The 21,234-nt window shown below is 41.3% G+C and overlaps 1 protein-coding gene across 3 annotated transcripts in view; it reads left to right on the plus strand.

Annotated features, from left to right (window-relative positions):
* FERMT2 (FERM domain containing kindlin 2) overlaps positions 1 to 21,234 on the plus strand; it is a 98,593-nt gene that overhangs the window by 56,106 nt on the left and 21,253 nt on the right. For all 3 annotated transcript variants that reach the window (XM_077819615.1, XM_077819614.1, XM_077819616.1), the window contains 3 exons: positions 7,242 to 7,376; positions 20,777 to 21,002; positions 21,101 to 21,203. In XM_077819615.1, coding sequence (XP_077675741.1) covers positions 7,242 to 7,376; positions 20,777 to 21,002; positions 21,101 to 21,203 — 464 coding nt within the window. The remainder of the gene's footprint in view (positions 1 to 7,241; positions 7,377 to 20,776; positions 21,003 to 21,100; positions 21,204 to 21,234) is intronic.

Consider the following 21,234-nt stretch of genomic DNA (forward strand, 5'->3'; position numbering starts at 1 on the left):
CTTTCTCCTTTGAAAAATGAACACTCTTTGTGTGTGTGTGTATGTGTGTGTTTGGTTTTTTTCCCTTTAAAATATTTGAGTAGCTTGGATTATTCTGCCCAAGCCAAATGGCTGATTGCTAAAGGGATCTGGATAATGTGAAAAGTGTAACAGGATCTGGCTTGTGAACATCTTCCTCTCTTCCCCCTCCCCCCCTTCAGGCCTCTATGTCAAATTGTAGTGTTCTAAGACACTATTTCTGTTGCAAACTAATCCTAGACCTTTACAGAAGTATAGTGAAGACTTCTAAATGGATAACTGATCGAGACATCTGTAGAAACCTGTGTCCAGTTTTTCAGTCCACAACTTTTTCATATCCATGTGCACTGCAACATATTTTTGCAGATTGTTTTTAATGGCACATTCACAACATAAGCTTGCCGGGTTTGCCAGCATATTTGTGTGAGTGAGTTAACAGAGGGGCTGTCATACATTTACTTAATAATAGTATGGTGTAAAGAAACAAGCCCTTATAAACTTTAGAAAAATACAAAAATCTAGATTGAACTTTCTCGTACAGTCCTGTTGTTTCTTGTGCAAAATGATAGACTTAAAAAAACTCCCACAACCGCATGGTGACAAAATTGCTGATAATAGAGTAGGACTGGCATAGCTGTAAAAATACTATACTTTCAGTACAGCTTCCTCACATGATCACAGTGACATTTCTCCTGAATTGCCAACTGTTTACTGGAGCACTGTCCCTTCAAAGTGACTTTATGCGGGTGAGATCCTGCTTCCACTGAAATAAAGTGCAGAAATCCAGTTGACTTTAATTATTCACTTCCCACTGAGATTATGCCTTTGATATATTTTACCCCATTCACTGGATATATTTAACAGTGAATTATTTCAGCAAACTAACCTATACAGGTGTCAAGTGACCTGAAACTTGGTTAAAAGTGCAAACCTATTTGAAGGACTTAAAGTGTTTTATACCACTTCTACCCATTAAGGGAGTCTCTCTTGCTTTATATGGTTAAAATAAGTACTGGGATCTGGAGCTATATAGCTACTTTTTGTCCCAGTTTCTAATTAACTACAGTACTACCATCTGGTAGTCCTTAAACTCCTGGAACTTCTTTGCTTTAGCTACAAAAACTAAACACCATGTTTGCCAAGGCCGTTTCTTTATTCAAAACATGTTTTAAGATCCTCTGTAAATGTACTAATCATATGTAGTAGAACACAGACCTTCTCCCCCCACCCCAATAATTTACTGAATGATTAAAAAGTACTTCAATAAAATGTGTTATTTATTGATTGTTGCTTTCTACGTCAATTTTGTTTCATATTTCTAACTTAAGTTAAAATCATGTTGCTAGCTTTTTCTTAAGGAATTCCTTTTGAATTACTTGTCTGGGGGAAGACTTGACTTAGTAGTCACATTGAAGCTATTACAGGCTCTGAGGTGGGAAAAAAAATACATTTTAAAATGGCTATCTAATGGGCTAAAATTCCTAGAGTTTCTGGGTAAGCAATGCTAAATTTATGAGGCTGCTGAGAAATGGATATAATGGCTGTGGAATTTGTGCCAGTAGTTTAACTGTGCTAAAGTTGTCAAACTTTTATGAGTAATAAGATAATACCATTTTAGTTTTTTTAAAAAGTATATACCTTTTACTAGTGATCTGGTAACACATTTTTAAGGCAGCTTCCTAAAACTTTCTATATGTAATCTCAATATATCTCCATCTGAAGGGAGTATCATAAGTGACTGGGAGAAAACTGTAAAAACTTGCTTTGAAATCAGATGGTCAATGTTGGTTAATTTCCAGAATGAATTGTTTTCAGAAGACTAGGCTGGTTTATAGCCCACCCTTTGGAAGCCTATTTGTCTCTTGAATCTCATTTGAATGATTTTTTTGCTCCAGAAACTAATGCTGGCTTTCAGCTGAAAGGGAATATCAGTTGCTAATGTACTGTAAACAAACATAGGAATATAAAATTGCAGTTGCCTTGATTTTTTTTATGCTATTTCTAGTTTAACTACCTCTTGCACAACAATCTTAGATATTCCAACAGATTTTGCATAGTGTATGTATTTATACTGTGTACAATAATTTATCAATATAACTACCTACATATACACCCTAGTTATCACTTTGAATAAGGCACAAAATACATGTGTTTAGTGAAACTAAACTTAACTGTGTCAAGGTATCTAAAGCATGTGTGGGCGTTTGGGGTTTTTTGTTTTTTTTTTTTTTAAAGTAAGAATAAGTAAATTAAGGAGGCTTAAGTCAAGGACGAGGGGAAAGTGCAAAAGTCGACTGATTTAAACCTTCTCAAAAAGGACTAAATATGTTAGACAACTAAAACTCGGAAATACTTTACTACCATTTTCCATAGAAGCAGTTGCAGTGTTCACCACAAGGATGTTGCACTATCATAAATAAGATGTATGGTGGTCTGAAACAATCTTGTATACTGTGGTCCACACAATGACCATGTTTGAGAATGCCTTGTGTATGCTAAGCAAACTGGCCCACCTAGATATTTGAGAACATCTAGGACAGAAGGTGGCCTTGGGTGGTTTTTCTCTAAATCAGAGCCTGAAAACAAAAAATGCAGAGTGCTTATAGTTAACAGTGGCTTACATAAAAGGAACTCAGCTTCTAAAAGTGTTTCATTCACACAGTTGGTGGTTGGAGTCATTACAATGTTGTTAATGTGTGCTGCAGGGAACTCTTAATCCTTAAATTGACGTGATGGAACAGAACAGCTTCTTCATAACTATTGAAGTTGGTATTTGGGGTGCTTTAATAGTCAGATTATTGGCACAAGAAGCCTCAGCAGCACTGAGGAAACATGATCTATCCTGTCACTGGGTCTGTAGTTTTAAAAAAAAAAAAAAAAAAAAAAAAAAAAAGCTAGAATAAAATACAAATACTAGATATCAAAAGGCAGACCAATAATAGCCATCTTACCTTGGAAAATGCAGTAAATATTTTTCTTTGTAACTTGTATTATTTTCTTTTTATTGTAACTACACTTATTTTCACTGAGTACTGCACAGGGAAGAACCCCAGCAGCAGCATAATAGCACTATATTTAAAATGCAGGACAAAAAAAATGTGAATACATCGTTTGTCATCACGCTTGAAGTAAGATGGCTAGCACTGATATTTATACTGGAGAGTTGGGTCTGAAAGGAGCAGTCCTGGGGTTTAAGCACTTAGCCCTGGCCTGCATTACAAACTTATGTCAGTATAAGTGTGTAACTTAGGGGTGTTTGAAAAGCAACACCTCGGAGCAACACACTTATACCGACCTAACTGCTTGTATAGAGGGCTTCTCCTGTCAACACAGCTGCTGCCTCTCCGGGAGATGGAGTACCTACACCAATGGGAGAAGCTCTTCCATCAGCATAGGTAGTGTCTCTGGTAAACTTTTGCCCCTGCAGTGCTGTAAGTGTAGACAAACCCTCAGGTTTGATGGATATAGCTAGCCTTCACTAGAGTACTGCAGCTATCTGATCCTCAACTGTGACTGATTGTTGTAAAGCAAACACTGGGCAATTAGCTCAGAGTGCATCCGTGATTCTTACTTTTTATCCTGGCATTTCCCTAGCAAGTTTCTAGTTTAGGAAGATGCCAAAAAGTATGGAAATCAACCAGAAGACTAAAAAACACCTGTCTCATTAGAGCATAATGCAGATGTGCCAACTCATTTATGTGGTGAGAGCCAAGTTCCAATTTTAATTATAGTGCTGTGGCAACCTACATACTATCCACAGCAAACCACTATTGTCAATGGGAAGCTTGTACAGTGATCAAAGGTAAAACTTGTTTGGTTTCTTAACATTTAAAGGCTGGAAGTGTCTTCCTGAGCACTCTATGTGATGCTAGAAAAAGAAAATGTGGTTGCTTTCCTTGCTACTCTAAGAATTCAAAGTCTTACATGGTGCTAACTCAGTATTACCTGCCATTGTCATGCAGGGTCTGCTGAAACTAGTTAAAAGCAGCCAGTGGAGTTCAGAGCACAGATAAAGCTCTTCTGCAGCTGAAACTCCACTTTCCATGCTTATTCATAATCTTCACTTGACATATTTTATAGCTTAGATCTGCATGTTGCCGTCTTTCGTCCTTACAATAAAATGGCTTCATGTCCAGGTGAATGCTTTCCCAGCTTAGTTACTCAAATATCAGTCCCACAGAACTTCTTTTTTTCTGGTTTCAGCAAGGGAATTCTGAATTCCATCTAATTTGTTTATGGATTAGTTCTATGTTTTGATAGATGGTGGGCTTCATTTTCCTATAGAGCTCTTTCCCAGTAAGAGTTGGGTGCAGACAGGTATAAGCAAAGCACCATCTTTGTCTGAAATGATCTTGTGGTTTAGTGTGTGTATTTTGCTGATGGCTGCTTTGGGCTAGACATTTTGGCCGTGCCTGCACTATCATTATTTCTAAAATCTTCCTGTGGTGCAGCTCTGCCTGTGGTGGTATTCATGTATATTGCCAGCATTTTAATTAACCCTGCTCAGGATGGCTGTAGCTGGCAGGTTGGTTAACATCCGCCTGTCTAGTGCTCTGACTATTGATACCTCTGGTGCAGTTCTGTAGTCTGTTAACAAGGGAGAAGTTATTGGCTAAATGAAGACCCATAAACAACAGAAAAAACGTTTTTCAGAGGTTTACCCTTTTAATCTGATCGTACCATAGAGCCCCTTTGATATCAGAAAATTTAAATCTTTTGAAATTTGTCAAGTCAAAAAATAAAATTTGACACTATTGCTTTAAATCAAACATCTGTTATTGAAACAAGGGTTTGGGTTGGGAGGGTTTTCTGTGTAACAGAATTATTAATTGTCAAATTTAAATCCACTTCTCCCCTCTAATTCAGAATCATCCAGTATCCTGGTCGCACGCAGGGATGAAGAACAAATTTTTATTTCTGTGCTTCAGAAGATGTGTAAACCCTCAGTTGTGTGGGCAGAGTAGAGGGCTTGCCTTCTCTTTTGTCAGCCCCACCTGAAATCCTTCCCTGTACGTTCTTGTCCAGTTCATCACAATAAGCAATCTTTGTATAATCTTATTTTAGATGTATGTAGTGTAGTTGTAGCCATGTCAGTCCCAGGATATTACAGAGACAAGGTGAGTGAAGTAATATCTCTTATTGCACCAATTTCTGTTGGGGAGAGAGACAAGCTTTTCCACCACAGGTCTCTGAAGAAGAGCTTTGTGTGGCTCGAAAGCTTGTCTCCCTCACCAACAGAAGTTGGTCCAATAAAAGATATCCACTCACCCACCTTTTCCCTTTCTCAGATGTCAGTTTGCATGTATTGATTTCTCGGGGCTAAACTCGCAAAGGGACTCAGGCGAGGAGATCACAGAAACAACACTGTGACTCAGAGTCTGAATTAAGCACCTTGACTCCCTACACAATGAAGGTAGAGAGATCGCATCTTAGACTGCCATTCACAAAAGCTAGCACGCTAGGTGGGTAGCCACCTAAGCTAGCCAATGGGAGATGCTGATGACAGGGGTGTGTGCTAAGCCCCACCCCTCTCACAGAGCTAGGTGCTTAAGGCTGGGTTGCAGGGAGGAGACTAGTGGGTGGTGGGAGGAGGAGGAGACCTCCTGCATAACCTTTAGCCCAGTGACTCAGTACTCACCTGGGATGTCTGGGAGACCAGTTGAAATTCTCCCTCTACCTCATGAGAAGAGGTGGGATTTGAAGAGGCATCTGCCCCCTCTTAGGTAGGTGCCCTAAGTATTGAGCTGTGGCATATTCTTATGTGGGTCTACCTCAGTCTCCTGTTGAAACTGTTCCACTTTGGCTAAATAGTCATTGAAGCAGAGAGACTGGACCCTGGGCTCTCATCTCTCAGGTGAGCGTCCTACCCACCAGACTATACACTCGTTCTCTCTCGCTCTGGCTCTGGATGTTTTGAGTGGAGTTAGGTGGCCTCTGAACACACCTATTGGCTCGGGCCCTGCAAGTGAGTTAGACGGAGGAGTGCCTATCTTTCCTTAGTGCATGGGTCGCTCTGGGGCTTAGGCAGGCACCTGGATGTCGAGAGGGAGGCAGTATGCATGCTCACAGGCAGAAACATAGGTGCCGAGTGAATTTGGGTGTCTACAGGGTTAGGTGATGGCTGAGTGGGTTTTTTTAATCTCAGTGGTGCCTAAAAATTGGATGTAGGTGCCTAAGTACCTTAGTGAATCTATCCCTAGGTCTCCTCAGCAGCCAGTCAGAAATATGGTGCCCCAAAACCTCTCTTGCCCTAGAACAAAGCCAAAACTCACAGTAACTAATATAAGAGTACACTTAAAGCCTGCATGTTTGTCATGGCCATAATTTCTGTGACACAAACTGACTCTTAGAGGGGCTTCATTTAAAAAATCATAAGGTTTTGTTACCCCTTTTCTTTGTATAATGTGCTTTAGAGATTATGGGAAATCTATAAACCCATTTTACATTTTGCTAATGTAGGGGTTTTATCAAATTGTGGCATAATAGTCAGTGTTTTATCAAATGCAGGTATATATTCTATAGGTATTGTGGAGTGTTTACTTTAATCATAGAAAATAAACACAGTGGCCAAGATTTTTAAAAATTGGTCCTTCAAGATAGGTTCCTAAACCTGTATTCCAGCGTCTAAATGAGTGGTTTGATTTTTCAGAAGTGCTGCTCTGGCCAATCATTTAGGCGCCCAAATCCATATTTAGGCGCCCATTTTTTAAAATCTTAGTCAATAGTTGAAATGCTTTGCATCATACCATGAGTCTTTTTTTTGCCACAACAACCAGTCTGACTAACATGCGTTTGAAATATTTCAGTGTAATGTACTGTACCTGTTTATGTGAAAGTGTGATTACCTGTACAAATAGCTCAGTTAGTTCAGGTAATAAGGGTCAAACCCAGAAACTGCACCTGGACTGGCTCATAAGAAATCCATCCTCAGCCTATTAATGGTCAGAAAAATCAAAGCGGTTTCGATCAGGAAATCTGGCCAGGAAACAATTGCAGGTTTATTTCCTTTTAAGCGCCCCTTCCCCCCCCCCCCCCCCCCAAAAAAAAAAAAAAGGCTAATTTGACAATTCCATACTGAGAAGTGTTGCCAAAATCTTTGTTTATTTCCACGCGCACAGCCTTGTTTGCAGGACAATTTCCCAGGTTAAAGTCTGCAAGTTATTTGAATTTGTCAACAGTAGAAACAATTTTTTTCTTTATTAAAATGGTAATTTTCTCCCCAGACATCAGACATCCAGAAGAACTCTCTCTCTTGAGGAAACCCAGGGATCCAACAAAAAAAAAGAAGAGAAAGATAGATGACCAAAGTGAAGATGAGGCGCTTGAACTGGAGGGACCGTTAATCACTCCAGGATCAGGTGAGCCTAAACTTGTTTCTGGAGTTATTTGGGGGAAGGAGGCTGGGAAGGGAAAGGAGCAAGAGGAAGGGGAAGGAAGGTCAAGTAGTATATTGGAGCATATGTTAAAGGGAAAGATGTATTGGTCACACCTAATCCATTGGTGCCTGCACAAGAAATGCATTACAAATAAACTTTGCAGAAGTCATCTGAGAGCTATTTAGTATTTAGTAGTTGTATGAATGAATTCTAAATGCTTTTACATATGTAAAATAGAACAATGCCAAATATTTTGATTTTATTTTTTTAAAGTTGAGTCTGATTCTTTTAGTGTCTAGGGTATGTTACTGATGTGTTTTCTTACCCTGTTACAGAGGGAGTTAAACGGAGTGTCCAGTCTTTTTATTAATTTCTAAGCTTTTCCTTGTCCCATATTATCACAAATACCTAGCTGCACTTGTATATAGAATGACTTGCATGTTGGCTTTGTCACTGTGTTACTGCAGGAATTCTGTCTTTGTATGAATTATGAAAGGCTGAACAATGGGTGTTCTCTATTCTAAGCAGATTCCATAAAGCTTGAAAGAGTTTTACTTGTATTAGTATTCTTTATATAAAGGCACAAGCTTCAGACTGTTAATATTAAAAGTTAACCTCATGTTCTTTGTTCATTGTATAATTTCTAATGGTGGAATGGTTTGCATATCTGGTAGATAGTTTGAACAGTGGCTCACAGAAACAGAACAATTGCACTACAGAGAAAATATACTTACTGTGGTTTCTTAGAGTAACAGCCGTGTTAGTCTGTATCCGCAAAAAGAAAAGGAGGACTTGTGGCACCTTAGAGACTAACAAATTTATTTGAGCATAAGCTTTCGTGAGCTACAGCTCACTTCATCGGATGCATTACTTACTGTGAATGTTAAATTGAGCCAGACTTAGTCTGTTTGAAAAATTGAACTGTTGTTCATCAGAACTGCTTTCACCTTGGTGGTGTTGTAAATCCAGTAACTGAAGGAGAATATTGCACCAGTCATGAGAACCTTAAACTAGAATGGACCTTTACAAATGCTTTCAGCAGTACATTCTAGTTCTCTGCATGTTTCAGAACTGCATGTCTTCTAAAGATGTTGCTTATTAATCAAGCACAGGAAGGGAAGTGTAGACAAGAAGTTACACTTGTAATATCTTCCTTAATTGCTCTTAAAATATCAGCGGTGGACATAACACTGACATTATCAGAACCACCAATGATTCTGAACTAGCAAGGGAATCGAGTGAAAATAGTTTTTTTCCTTCCCTTCACCCAAATCAGTTGGCTACCCAGGTCTGGTGTGGGGTTAAGGCATCTCTGCATCTTTAAGTGCTGCCTTTAGTTCGGCGTATGAGCCTATGTTTGCTTGCTGTGATTTAGTTAAATGCATTTAACTGTAAAGTTTCTATCCCATTAAATAGAAATTGCATATATTTAACTTGAATATCCTCACGATAATTAACAGCTGTTGTTCAGTTTGCCCTGGTACTGCACTGTTACCATTTCTGTGCTATTGAGTACTCATGTGACATGAGACAGGCATGACCTGAAATGATTACTCTATGCTTACGGATTTACAGAGGTACATTCTGCACATTGAGATTCCCTGACCAGTAGACGCTGGACTTCTAGGCAAATAACTGTAGGCAAAGCTGATAGTGCTGCTGACATCTAAGGTTACCTGACATTTATTATAAGATCCTGTTTTCAGTTGCTTATAGGTAGGGCTCGGTGTCTATGATGGAGGTCGCAGAAGTCGCGGATTCCGTGACTTCTACAGAGACCAGTGTGGCTGACCCGAAGGCCGCCCAAGCAGCTGGCTCCGGGGCCAGCTCCTCAGGTGGCCCCGGAGACGGCCACACCAGCTGCTGCTCCGGAGGCCCCAGGCGCGGTCCCCGGGTGTCCGGCCAGAGCAGCCACAGTCTGCTGGCCCCGGCAGCTGGTGCCGCTGGCCCTCTGTGCCCCCACCAGCAGCGTCCCCCTAGTGTCGTTCGTCCGTCCGTGTGTGTGGTCCCCCCCCCCCCCAAAAGATTTAATCACAGGTATTTTTAGTATAAGTCATGGACAGATCATGGGCAATAAAAAACTCGTGGCCCGTAACCTGTCCATGACTTATACTAAAAATACTCGTGACTAAACCGTAGCCTTACTTTGCCAAACTGTAACCATTCAGTCTGAAATTTTCCATGCCAGTGTCCACTTTAGTCAGACTTTATTTATTTATTTATTTATTTATTTATTTATTTAAGTTTCAGCTAAAATGGTAAATCTGTTTCGGGGAATGAGATTGGGGGAAAATACATTGTTTTGCCCATGTTGAAAAATATATAGCCATTTTGTAAAGGAAATTCTAGCACCTCCTGTGGTTTGGAGCAGGAACTTGAAATTTGGCAGAGGTTATGGCCTTGTGAGGACTGTGCTTCTTGCCATCCCTGAGAAAATCTGCTCAAATTTGTCGTAGTTATAAGCATTTGAAAAAATCAATAAGTTCAGACACGTTCAGTAGAGACTTGCTAGAGCTTTCAGAGTAGCAGCCGTGTCAGTCTGTATACACAAAAAGAAAAGGAGTACTTTGTGGCACCTTCGAAATGAAGCAATTTATCTGGGCGTAAGCTTTCGTGAACTACAGCTCACTTCATCGGACGCATTCAGTGGAAAATACAGTGGGGAGATTTATATACATAGAGAACATGAAACAATGGAATTAATTTGCAAACTGGATACAATTAACTTAGGCTTGAATAGAGACTGGGAGTGGATGGGTCATTACACAAAGTAAAACTATTTTCCCATGTTTATTTCCCTCCACTGTTCCTCAGACGTTCTTGTCAACTGCTGGAAATGGCCCACCTTGATTATCACTATACAAGGTCCCTCCCCCCCTCCTGCTGGTAATAGCTCCCCTTAAGTGATCACTCTCCTTACAGTGTGTATGGTAACACTCATTGTTTCATGTTCTCTATGTATATAAATCTCCCCACTGTATTTTCCACTGAATGCATCCCATGAAGTGAATTGTAGCTCACGAAAACTTATGCGCAGATAAATTGGTTAGTCTCTAAGGTGCCACAAGTATTCCTTTTCTTTTTGCTAGAGCTTTGCAGCTTAATTCCCTGAAGATTCTATCCACACTGGGCATGTTTCAGTCCAGTGCTGCAGAGGACTAAGCAGAACTTCCTTGTAGTTGAAATTCCCAGCAGTTCCAGACTGGTGGGTCCAGACACAGAAAATGAGAGCAGAGAGCTTGTCTCTTCTCTGCTCTTAATGCCCCACTTTTGTTCATACCCAGTCAGCAAAGAAGAGGAAGCCACCTGATTCGAACTGAGAGGGGACCTGAGCCAGTGAGGGAGAGAGTAGATTTAGGAGCCTGGGAAGATCCACACTGGAGGTTAGCAGGAGTTGAAGAGGGGAACTGGAAACCAGAGGATGACACACTTACTGGCTGGACAAGGAGACTGAGTATCAGTGGGTCAGGAGGAAGGGGAGCCAGATCTTACAGGGAGCCAAGGTGCAGGGAGTGGCTGGACAAGGAGCTGGAACTGGGGGAGGCACTGAGAGATTGGATGAGGCATCTGGGGAAGGGAGACTGGGACTCAGTCAGTGAGGATGAGGAACAAGTAGGTTATTGGAGACTGGGGAGAGGGAGAGAAAATGGGCAGAAGAGTCTGTGCCTACTAGAGTACAGTCCACTACAGAGCTTGAAATGAAACCCACAATCGCTTAATCTTACTGATCCTCTGCAGTCAGTAAGTATCTGCGAAATCCTCTGGCAAAGAGTCTCAGCCCTTTCTACTGCTGGTGCATATAGAGGATTACAACCTGTTACTCCTGTCAGTTACGCCATTAGCACAAGAGCCAAGGTCTGTGTGGTAGATCTAAAAATTCCAACCCTGCTGATGTCCCTTGTGGGTGTCAATATGATAACACACAATGACGTGCTTTTTTGAAGAAAGGAAATAGTACATTAAGAATGCAAAGTCAAGTGCTCAGAAGTTAGGAAATGCCAGAGCTAAGGTTGCCTGGGAAACCTTAATTTACCCCTTTGTGCTGATACATTATGATAGTTTTTAGTTACATGATCACATAGTCTCTCTTCCACAGGAGCGCTGTTTCATTCAGTGCACAGCATATCCCTGGCAATGGGATGCCTACCCATTGCAAGTGCTGGGATGGGCAGGCCTAAGCTCAGAGTTGTATAGGGAAGAGTCAGTTGTCTGAAGGAATCACTGTCTCATTTGCTGCAAAAGGTGTAAGGTGAATGAGGCGGGGGTTGCAGGAAGAGAAAGGATGGGCAAGTAGTTAAGGCAGTTGAATGTTGCTCTGTGCAATTGAATTCTGTACCTGCCACTGTCACAGAATTCCTGTGTGATGCTATAGGCAAGTCACTTAAACCAAATTTTTCACAGGTAGCCACTAGCTGTGTGTTCCTCATTTTCTGGGTGCCTTACACCTACTGTGGGTGTCTGATTTTTCAGGAGTGCTGAGCACTCATACCTGTAACTAAAGACAGTGGGAGTTATGCTTTGCCTGTTCCATAATACTACATACCCTGAAAAATCATGTTTTCAGTGTCTCAGATTGGATGCCCCAAATTAGCATGTGATAGGCATGGAATTGCTCTCTTCCCCCTCCCCGGTGTCGTTGCTATATATTAACCTATGAATGCTGATGTGTAATAGTTTTACTGACATTGATGTGAACTGGTCACTGAGATGTGGTTACTGTATAGCTGTGGCGGTTGGTTAGAATTTTCTCTCTGAGTATATTGATCCAGCTTAATAGGAGGCTGTGGGAAAAGCAAGCAGGAAAGCAACTTAGAGCTAAATAAGGACACCTTAGTATGCACTTGAAAGACAGCGAGGCAAGCAGTTAGCTTCAGTAATTGTCTCCAAGGCGTTGCAAACCTGGTATCTCCCAGTGTCCAGCACAGAGACTAAAAGAACACTAAAAGGTTAAAAAGCACTCCTAAGGGAGTCTAGGAGGGAGGCTGGGTTACTTGTCAGCTACTGTATCTAGAGAGAGAAGAGGCTCTGTGGAGGGTGTCTAAAGAAGTGGGGCCAGGGAATGGTAAGCCTTAAGGAAAAGCTAGATGTGTGTACAGTCTGCTTTATTGGTTTTAAGAGATCTTTTTGCTGAAATGCCTTTGATCTAAAAATAAATAATACTTCACTTTAAGGAAGCTGTCTGGTCACTGTATTGATCACTGCCATTGGTCTCAGAAGGGATAAAACTGCAAGTTCTGAGCCTAGGTCACACCTGCTGAGGTGATAGGTTAATTCCAGGTGACTGCAACCCAAGGCCCAGTCTGGATGTGGTGGAATTTATGTGATGAGTTCTCCCCCACCCCAATGGAGGTAACGGCTTGATCCTGAGCCGGATAGATTAGGAGCAGTGTTCCCTCTAATTTTTTTATGTCCATGTGCGGAAGTCCCGTGTGGTGGGGGTGGGGCTGAGGGGTTGGGAGTGTGGGAGGGGGCTCAGGGCACAGGGTTGGGTGCTGTGGGTGGTGAGGGCTCTGGGATGGGGCTGGGGATGAGGGGTACGGGAGAGGGCTCGGGACTAGGGCAGAGGGTTGGGGTGCAGGCTCTGGGGTGGGACTGCGGATATGGGGGTTGTGGTGCAAGCTGTCCCAGGGCTGCAGTGGGGGGAGAGGACTCCCCGCAACCCCCTCTCGCCCCAGCAGGTGGGGCTGGGTGAGAGGTGCCTCTCCCCAGCCACCGCAGCTCCAGCGGGGCTGAACTGCGGGAGGGTCTCCTCTCGCCGGCGGGGCCGGGCCAGACTTGGGGAGGGGCTCCTCTTCCCCACTTGCCTGCGCTGCCCTTGAGAGCCTGCTGCATGGCTTACAGGAAACACAAATCAGGAGGTGTCAGAGGTGCAGTTTGCCCAGGAACTGTGACATAGTGTATACATTTTACTTTCGTCTCTCTGTGCCTCCCTTTCCCCATCTGTAAAACGGGGATAGCATCTCCCTCATCTCATGGGGCGTTGGGAAAATAAATCAGTGTTCGCAAAGCCCTGAGACTCTAGGGATGAGCATGATAGAAAATCCTGTGAGGAAACTAACAATTCTGTATTTGACACTAGCGTGCCCACTACTGAAATACCGTGTTCAGTTCTGGTGTCTACGCTTCAAGAAAGATGCTGAAAAATTGCAGAGGGTTCCGAGAAAAGCCATGGGAATGATTAAAGGACTGGAAACTAGGCCTGGCAGTGAGACTGAAGGAACTCACTATATTCTGCTTCCCAAATAGAAGGTTAAGGGGTGATTTGATTTCTGTATTTAAGAACCTGCATTGGGAACACAAATTTGATGCAGGGCTCTTCAATATAGCAGCATGGCCCCACAGTGTGGTTCTGTGGGGTGTTAGCTGTAGAGCGCTCTAATGTGCTTCACTCATAACTGCCCCATATAGATCCTGCTGGTGAGAACGAAAAGATGCCTAGTGTGTGTTAATATAGTCCTACAGGACTACATTCAATACAAACTAGGTATCTTTTCATTCATGTTCTACATAGGTCTACCCAGGGCAACTACAGCACCACACACTAGGGAGCTGTACACTTCACACCCTCATAGACCACACTGCAGTGCTCTCTAGACAAGCCCTTAAAAATATGCTCTAGTTCAACCACAACTGTTGGACGTGAGGCAGAAATTAATTCATGGAAGTCCAACTGCCTGCATGATGCAGGAGATTAGACTAGATCATGGGTCTCAAACTCAGTTTACCTTAGGGCCATTGCCAGTCCTCAGATCCTCCCAGCGGGCCAATACTGTCACTGAAGATGGTGTTCAGAAAAGAAAACGTTTATATTGTATTGTTTATTTCGAATTTCTTAGAAATAATAAAATTGTCATTCAACTTTATACGATTCTTCACCTGCCAGAGAGTGTTTAACGTTTGCCAGGCACCTGGCAACGCTTCAGTTCTGTCAGTTTGTTGATGTTTGGCCTCAGTGACTGAGCAGTTGAAACCTTCAGGATTGCAGCAAGGTGGGCATCAGATAGGTGTTCGGTATGTTGACTTGTTTATGTTCATTGTGGGGGAAAAAGTGACTCTGCCTTCATGGCTGACTCTGCCCCATGACTAGTGATGGTATCTCTGTTCCGTTCCCGCAATCAATGGGAGCTGCAGGGGGCAGCGCCTGCCTCCGACAGCCGGCAGCATGGCTGCATGGGTCTCTCCGCCACGGGATGCAGTGGGGAGGTTCATGGGCTGGGACTCTGAGACCCTTGGACTAGATGAACACGAAGGTCTCTTCTGGCCATAAAAATCCGAATCTCTGAATTCCTTATTTACTGCCCGCTATTCAGACCCTGATCTGGAGACAGAAGTAATATAACGTCCATACTCCTATTTGAAATTCCCCTGTTTATGCATCCAAGGATTGTATTAGCCCTTCTGACCACAGTGTCGCACTGGAAGCCCATGGTTAGCTAGGTATCCGCAATGATCCCTACGTCTTTTTCAGAGTCACTGCTTTCCAGGATAGGACCCCTCCCCTCCTTTGTATGGCTTCATTGTTTGTTCCTCAATGTATGATCTTACATTATGGCAAGGTTGAAATGCATATATTGTTGGATTATACCCAATTTGCCACGGAATCCAGATTACTCTTTATCAGTAGCATGTCGTCTTCATTATTTACCACTCCCACAATCTGTGTCATCTGCAACTTTATTATTGATTTTGTTTTCTTCTAGGTCATTAATAAAAATATTAAATAACATAGGGCCACGAACTGATCCGTATGGGACTTCAAGAGAAACACACCCATTCGATGATTCCTTATTTATAATTACATTTTGAGACGTCTGTGCCATGCTGACTTTGTATGTTATAGTTTCTTAATCAAAATGTTGTGCAGAACCAAATCCAATGCCTTGTAGAAGTCTTAAGTATAACATCAACCAAACTTGTAATCCTATCAAAATGATAGTTTGACAAGATCTGTTTTACATAAACTCATGTTGATTGGCACTAATTGTATTATCCTCTTCTAATTCTTTATTTATAATTACCCAGGTCATCCCATTTATCCTTTTAAAATATTGGTACAACATTAGCTTTTTCACAGTCCTTTCGAGCTTCCCTAGTATTGCAAGACTTACTGAAAATTAACATTAATAGTCCACAGAGTTTCTTGGGGTAGCTCTTTTAAAACTCTTGGATGCAAGTTATCCAAATTTGCTGACTTAAAGATGTCTAACTTTGGTAACTGCTATTTAACATCCTCGTTAGTTACAGTTGGAATGGAAAATATTTTATCGTGGCAGGTACATCTGGCTTTTTTCCAAATTCAAAACAAAAATATTTATTGAACCCTTCGCCTTTTCTGCATTATTATCAATAGCTCTACCATTTCCATCTAATAATGGACCAGTGCCATTCTCAGGGTTCCTTTTGTTTCTCTTGTGCTTTTAAAAAAACCAACCAAACAAAAGCAAAAAAAACCCACCTCTTTCTTACTGTCCTTAACTCTACTGGCCGTAGATTTTCTGTGTTCTTTTGTACCCCTTAACAATTTTCTATAATTTTTAACTTCTAATCAAAATTCCCCCCCTCCTCTTTTTTTTTTTTTGTCTTACAGATATAATTTGTATTATTGCTGCTCTCACTTCCCTTAGCCAAGAAGTTTTCTGGGCACCTAGCAAAATGTTCTTAAACAGTTCCCATTTATCATTCACATTTGTCATTCTTATTTTTCTGTTTAAACATGGATTCAGCAGGAGGCAGAGATGTATGGAGGCAGGAGAAAATAGTGAAATAGTTAAGTATCACGGGGTAGCCATGTTAATCTGTATCCACAAAAACAACAAGGAGTCTGGGAAATAGTTTGCACAGAAAAATTTAATTGTATTTTCTACTATTTGAGTGCTTGACTTGGCAACCTGAATGAGTTTCTGTGTGTGTGTCCTCGCCCATGCGTGTGGATGCAATTTTATATATATATATTGTAATCCCTTAAGGGCAGATGGTGTCCCCACCCAGGTTCTGAGCTAGGGAGAAAAGGAATGCAATCATCCCCTAGGCTCCGGTGTGGCATAGAGCTGTACCGCAGCTGCTGTTACTACCTTGAGGCTGCAGTAGCTGCTTTTCTCACTGTCTGCAGTTCCAACAAGGGATGCAGCCAGCTTTTCCACATAATTTTTGATGCCCTGGTCCTTCTCCATTCTAGGAGCCTTTCGAGAAAGGATCACCGAGGAGCTGCGATTCTGTAGCACACTTGAGTGTAAATCTCCTATGCAGGTTCCCAGTATCCAACAGTATCCCATTCCACGTACAGCTCTACTCTCAAGGCTCTTCCTCCCTTCCCACTTTTTCTGTGGGCATGGAAGATGAGCACAAGGCTTGCCTCTTAGGCGGCAATCTGATGAATAACTGCACGCACTCGCTCCAGCAGTAAGCACTCTTCCTGTTGTGTATATTTGTATTGCACATTGAAACAACTGTGTAAACCTGATTGCGTTGTATTTTAAAAAGGTGTATTTTTAGCACATGGTGAACAATATCCTAGTGTAAACAACAAAAGTTTGTAGCTTTAATTTGTGGTAGTTGGTCAAGGTAAACCTGAACTCCCCATTATAGTTTCCTTCAGCCAGCTAACATATTAAAACTAACAAACTGCCTTGTCTACACTAGGGTTTTAGGATGTGTTAAGACACACCTCTTTTCCTAGTAAAGGCAAGGCTATAGATTGGGAATAGTTTTCTAAGAGCAGCGGAGAACTGATTGCTTGAGACATATTTTAGGGTGTGATTTTCTCCAGTGGAGTGTGTTGGCCTGCATTTGATCTCAATGAAGTCCACGGCTTTTGCAGGCTTGAAAAGAATCTGGCTTACTCTGCTGTAGCAGGATCTTCTCCCCCGCACGGATAGTAGTAGTTAGGATGTATGTGTGACAGAAATCAAGGGGATGTGACTGAGTACAGGGTGTGGATCTGCTGAATTAAATGGCACTGATTTTACACAGTCATTCTTCTGACCATAGAAGCACGTTGAGTCTGGTTTAATTGAGTGCCTAGGTCTTCTGCAGTTTCCACAGTATGCATCCGATGAAGTGAGCTGTAGCTCACGAAAGCTTATGCTCAACTTGGTTAGTCTCTAAGGTGCCACAAGTACTCCTTTTCTTTTTAGGGCACCAGTGTAGCCTTACAAAAGTAACTACATTGCACTTCCATTTCACAATAGTAATACTTTTGAAAGAAGGCATGAAAAACAGTGAACTGAGAGAATGACCACTGGCTATCTGTACAGAAGCAATGAAGAGCTAATAATGGAATTTAATCCTCAGAAGAAAAACAATGGGCAGATCTATATTACTGTTTAAGTCGATTTTAACTAGCATCACTCAGATTTGAAAAAACAAAAAGCCCCTAGAGCGATGCAAGTTACAGCTATCTAAGCACTGTCCACACCGGGGCTATGTTGGCGGGAGACGCTCTCACTCTAGGATAGCTTTCCGCCTCTCACAGAGATGGAGTAGTTCTGCTTACGGAAGAACACTCTCCCGTCGGCATAGAGCATCTTCGCCAGAAGCGCTACAGTGGTGCAGCTGCGCCCATGTAGAGCTGTCCAATGGGTACAAGACGTTGGAAATATATCTTATTTATACTAAAGCGACATCAAACTCATCTGCCTGATTTGCAGACACAATTGTAATAATGCTCATTAGGTGTGTAGTAGTTGTACCTCACTTTTGAAAGTCTGGGTCTTAGTGTGATAATTAAAAGGAATACCTCCAGTGAGAGAAATGGAGACTGTTTACTTCTCCATTATTTCCAGATATCTGCAGACTTAGGAAGCCAGCTCTACATCACTTTCCTCCTTTTCACATTTGGAATCTTTCCTTTGCACCCTTGTGAGCTAGAAAACTTTGTTTCCTTTTTAAAAGGAAAACCACCCTTTTCCCCCCCACTGAATCTGACATAGGGGCCAGTTGCATATCTTAAGTAAGAAAAGTTTATTCTGAAGAGCAGGTATTTTACACTGGTGAATTAAAGAAAGGACAGTACTGTGACACTGGATTTGGAGTATACACAATAGCTTTTTTAAAGAATTCTGGACCAACTGCTTTGAATTGAGAAAAGCATTTTGCAATATGAATGAATGGCCTAACTGAAGACTGAAATAGACGTTGTTTTAATACAAACCCAATCTCTCATCTCTCCTTTCACTTCTTCACTCTTGCCCTTTTACCATCCATCTCCACCTTGCAAAAATTCTTCCTCCCCTAACTCACAAAATGAATGAGTAAAGTAACCTCTGTACCCTAACATACTGCTTTTAAACAGATAGGAATGTTTTGTTTTTTGTTATTTAATTAACTTTTCAGGGAGCTGCTTAAGCTGATGCTTAAATTCTACCCTTTGTCACCCTTTAAGAAGGAGATACTTTTTTTTTTTCCAAATAAACCCCCTGAGGATTGATGACTGTAATTTCAGCATAAATAATACTCTGAAGTTGGGACTTTATTTGGTCCGTGTGCCCTGATGAAAGCCAGCCTGCCAAAACATTGGCCATTTATTTATTAACATTCTCTAGAACGACAATAAGGAGAGAGTATTTTTTATCCAAGTATCAGGTTTGCCTGAACACACAGTGAGAGAAAACCCTTCCATGTACTGTTGAAAGTTCTGCAAGAACCAGGAGTCTTAAGTCAAATAGTTGAACCAAAAGACTCAATTTCTCTCTGCTCGTGCTGGGACTTGGCTGAAAAATCTAATTGTTATAGAGCAGCTTTCATGCTGAGCTCAAACCTGCCAAGTACTACACACTTTGGAGAAATATTTTTGCACACACACACACGTACACACACCCCCCACTTAATGCACATATAATCTGACTTGCACATTTTCAAGTGAAAATAAGCAGCCTTTACAGAGTGACCTGTTGGTTTATTTAAAATTCTGCTTTTTTGAGATATGCCAAGAGTTGGGGAGAGACAAAGAATAGAGATCAACTGCATATTTCTTCCCTTTCAAAAACAGCTGAGATGATCAGAACACACTGTGGCAACACAAGTATCTTGAAAACTGCTAAACAGGACCTGCTTTGCATCTGGGTAGCTGGACTCTCGCCAGCATTAAGTGCAGTAAAGAGGCAAGGCAATTTGCAGTCATGTTAAGAAATCTTAACTCCCGGTGTCTCAGCAGTTAAATAAACTGTTCAGATTGTCATTAAGGAGTTCAGAGAATCCAGGCCATTGGTGTATAATCAAAGCCATTTTATTAATAAATAAATAAAATTTAAAAAAAAAAAGCTTTTTGTATATCACCACATCGTCTCTAGTTTTAAGACAAATCTGTTTAAATATATCATTCTCAAGTTTACACCTTTGTTCCAATGTGCAATACAAATATACACAGTGGGAAAAGTGGTCACCACTGAAGAGAGCAAGTGATGATCAGGCCTAACAGACTTTTTCATATTTGTTACACAGAGGTGAGGAGTCAAAATATCCAAACTGGTGAATGACCCATACACCACTCCCAGGGTTATTGAAAACTTCCCTCAAATAGAATTTGTGGGCTTGAAAAATTTACCAGACTCAATGGAATAATTATCAGCTATTTTTAAAAGGCAGGTCTTAAGGCTAGGCGACCACACGCTGTTCTGAAGAGTAAGCAGCACATTTCATAAAGTTCGGTCAGTAGATACCAACAGCTACTCTTACTGATACATCTCACATGTATGGAGGCTGTCAAAATTGACTTAATTAGGGCATGGTTTAAACAGGGTAGTTTTGGTTTCAAGTCCAACTTGCGAAAACAAACAAATATGACATAATGTAACCAAAATATTCTAAGTCTTTTACAGTTGTGCATGTTTTTCTTCATCTGTCCCTTTTTGTTTCTGACTTCTCTCATTGTCTCCCTCTTGCCTTCTCACTTCCTTTCTTTCCTTCTCTGTAGGCACTGATGTTCTTTACATCGGCCCAGTGAAAGGTGAGCCCCACCTCATTAGACTTTTGTCCCTGTCCCCTGTGGTTTCTTTGGCTGTCTCCTTATTTTCCTACTCTTCTAAACTTTGACTTTCAAAATGCGTAAGCAACAGATTATCTACTTTTATTGTCTCCAGTAATACCCCCAATGTGCTAGGTGCTGTAGAAACATAAGAAGGCGCAGTTCATACCTCTAAGGGTGGATTTCTAAGTATTTTCACATGGATTAAATGTAAAGTGAACTTTTGATCTGTCTTGTTTATCAAGGATAGTTAAAATAGGTTAGCTTTTCATAGGAAAACAAGCATTGCAGTGTCCATTTTTTGTTTTTTGTTCTTTTTAAGTCTCAGGATTTTTAAAATCTATTTACTGTATTTGTTTTGCATCGAGCATACAGAATTTGAACACAAGCTGACTTCACATGTTTGTTCCTGTTCTGTTAGGAAGCATATATTCGAGTCCGGGACTTTATAGCAAAACAATGACGCCCACCTATGATTCTCACGATGGAAGCCCTCTGTCTCCAACTTCTGCTTGGTTTGGAGATAGTGCTTTATCAGAAGGGAATCCTGGTATACTTGCTGTCAGCCAGCCAATTACATCCCCAGAAATCTTAGCAAAAATGTACAAGCCACAAGCACTTCTTGATAAAGCTAAGATCAACCAAGGGTGAGTTAAAGACATATACTAAAAACTTAAACTGCATTCTTAAAATGGTTACAAAGTCTCAACCAGACCCTTTTTTGTTATCTGTTGACAACTTGCAGATGGCTGGATTCGTCAAGATCGCTCATGGAACAAGATGTGAAAGAAAATGAGGCCTTACTGCTCCGGTTCAAGTACTACAATTTTTTTGACTTGAATCCAAAGGTACTGAGTTATTTCTGTCTTGTACATATGG

The sequence above is a fragment of the Eretmochelys imbricata genome, chromosome 6 (assembly GCF_965152235.1).
Source record: "Eretmochelys imbricata isolate rEreImb1 chromosome 6, rEreImb1.hap1, whole genome shotgun sequence".
NCBI classification, from domain to species: domain Eukaryota; kingdom Metazoa; phylum Chordata; order Testudines; family Cheloniidae; genus Eretmochelys; species Eretmochelys imbricata.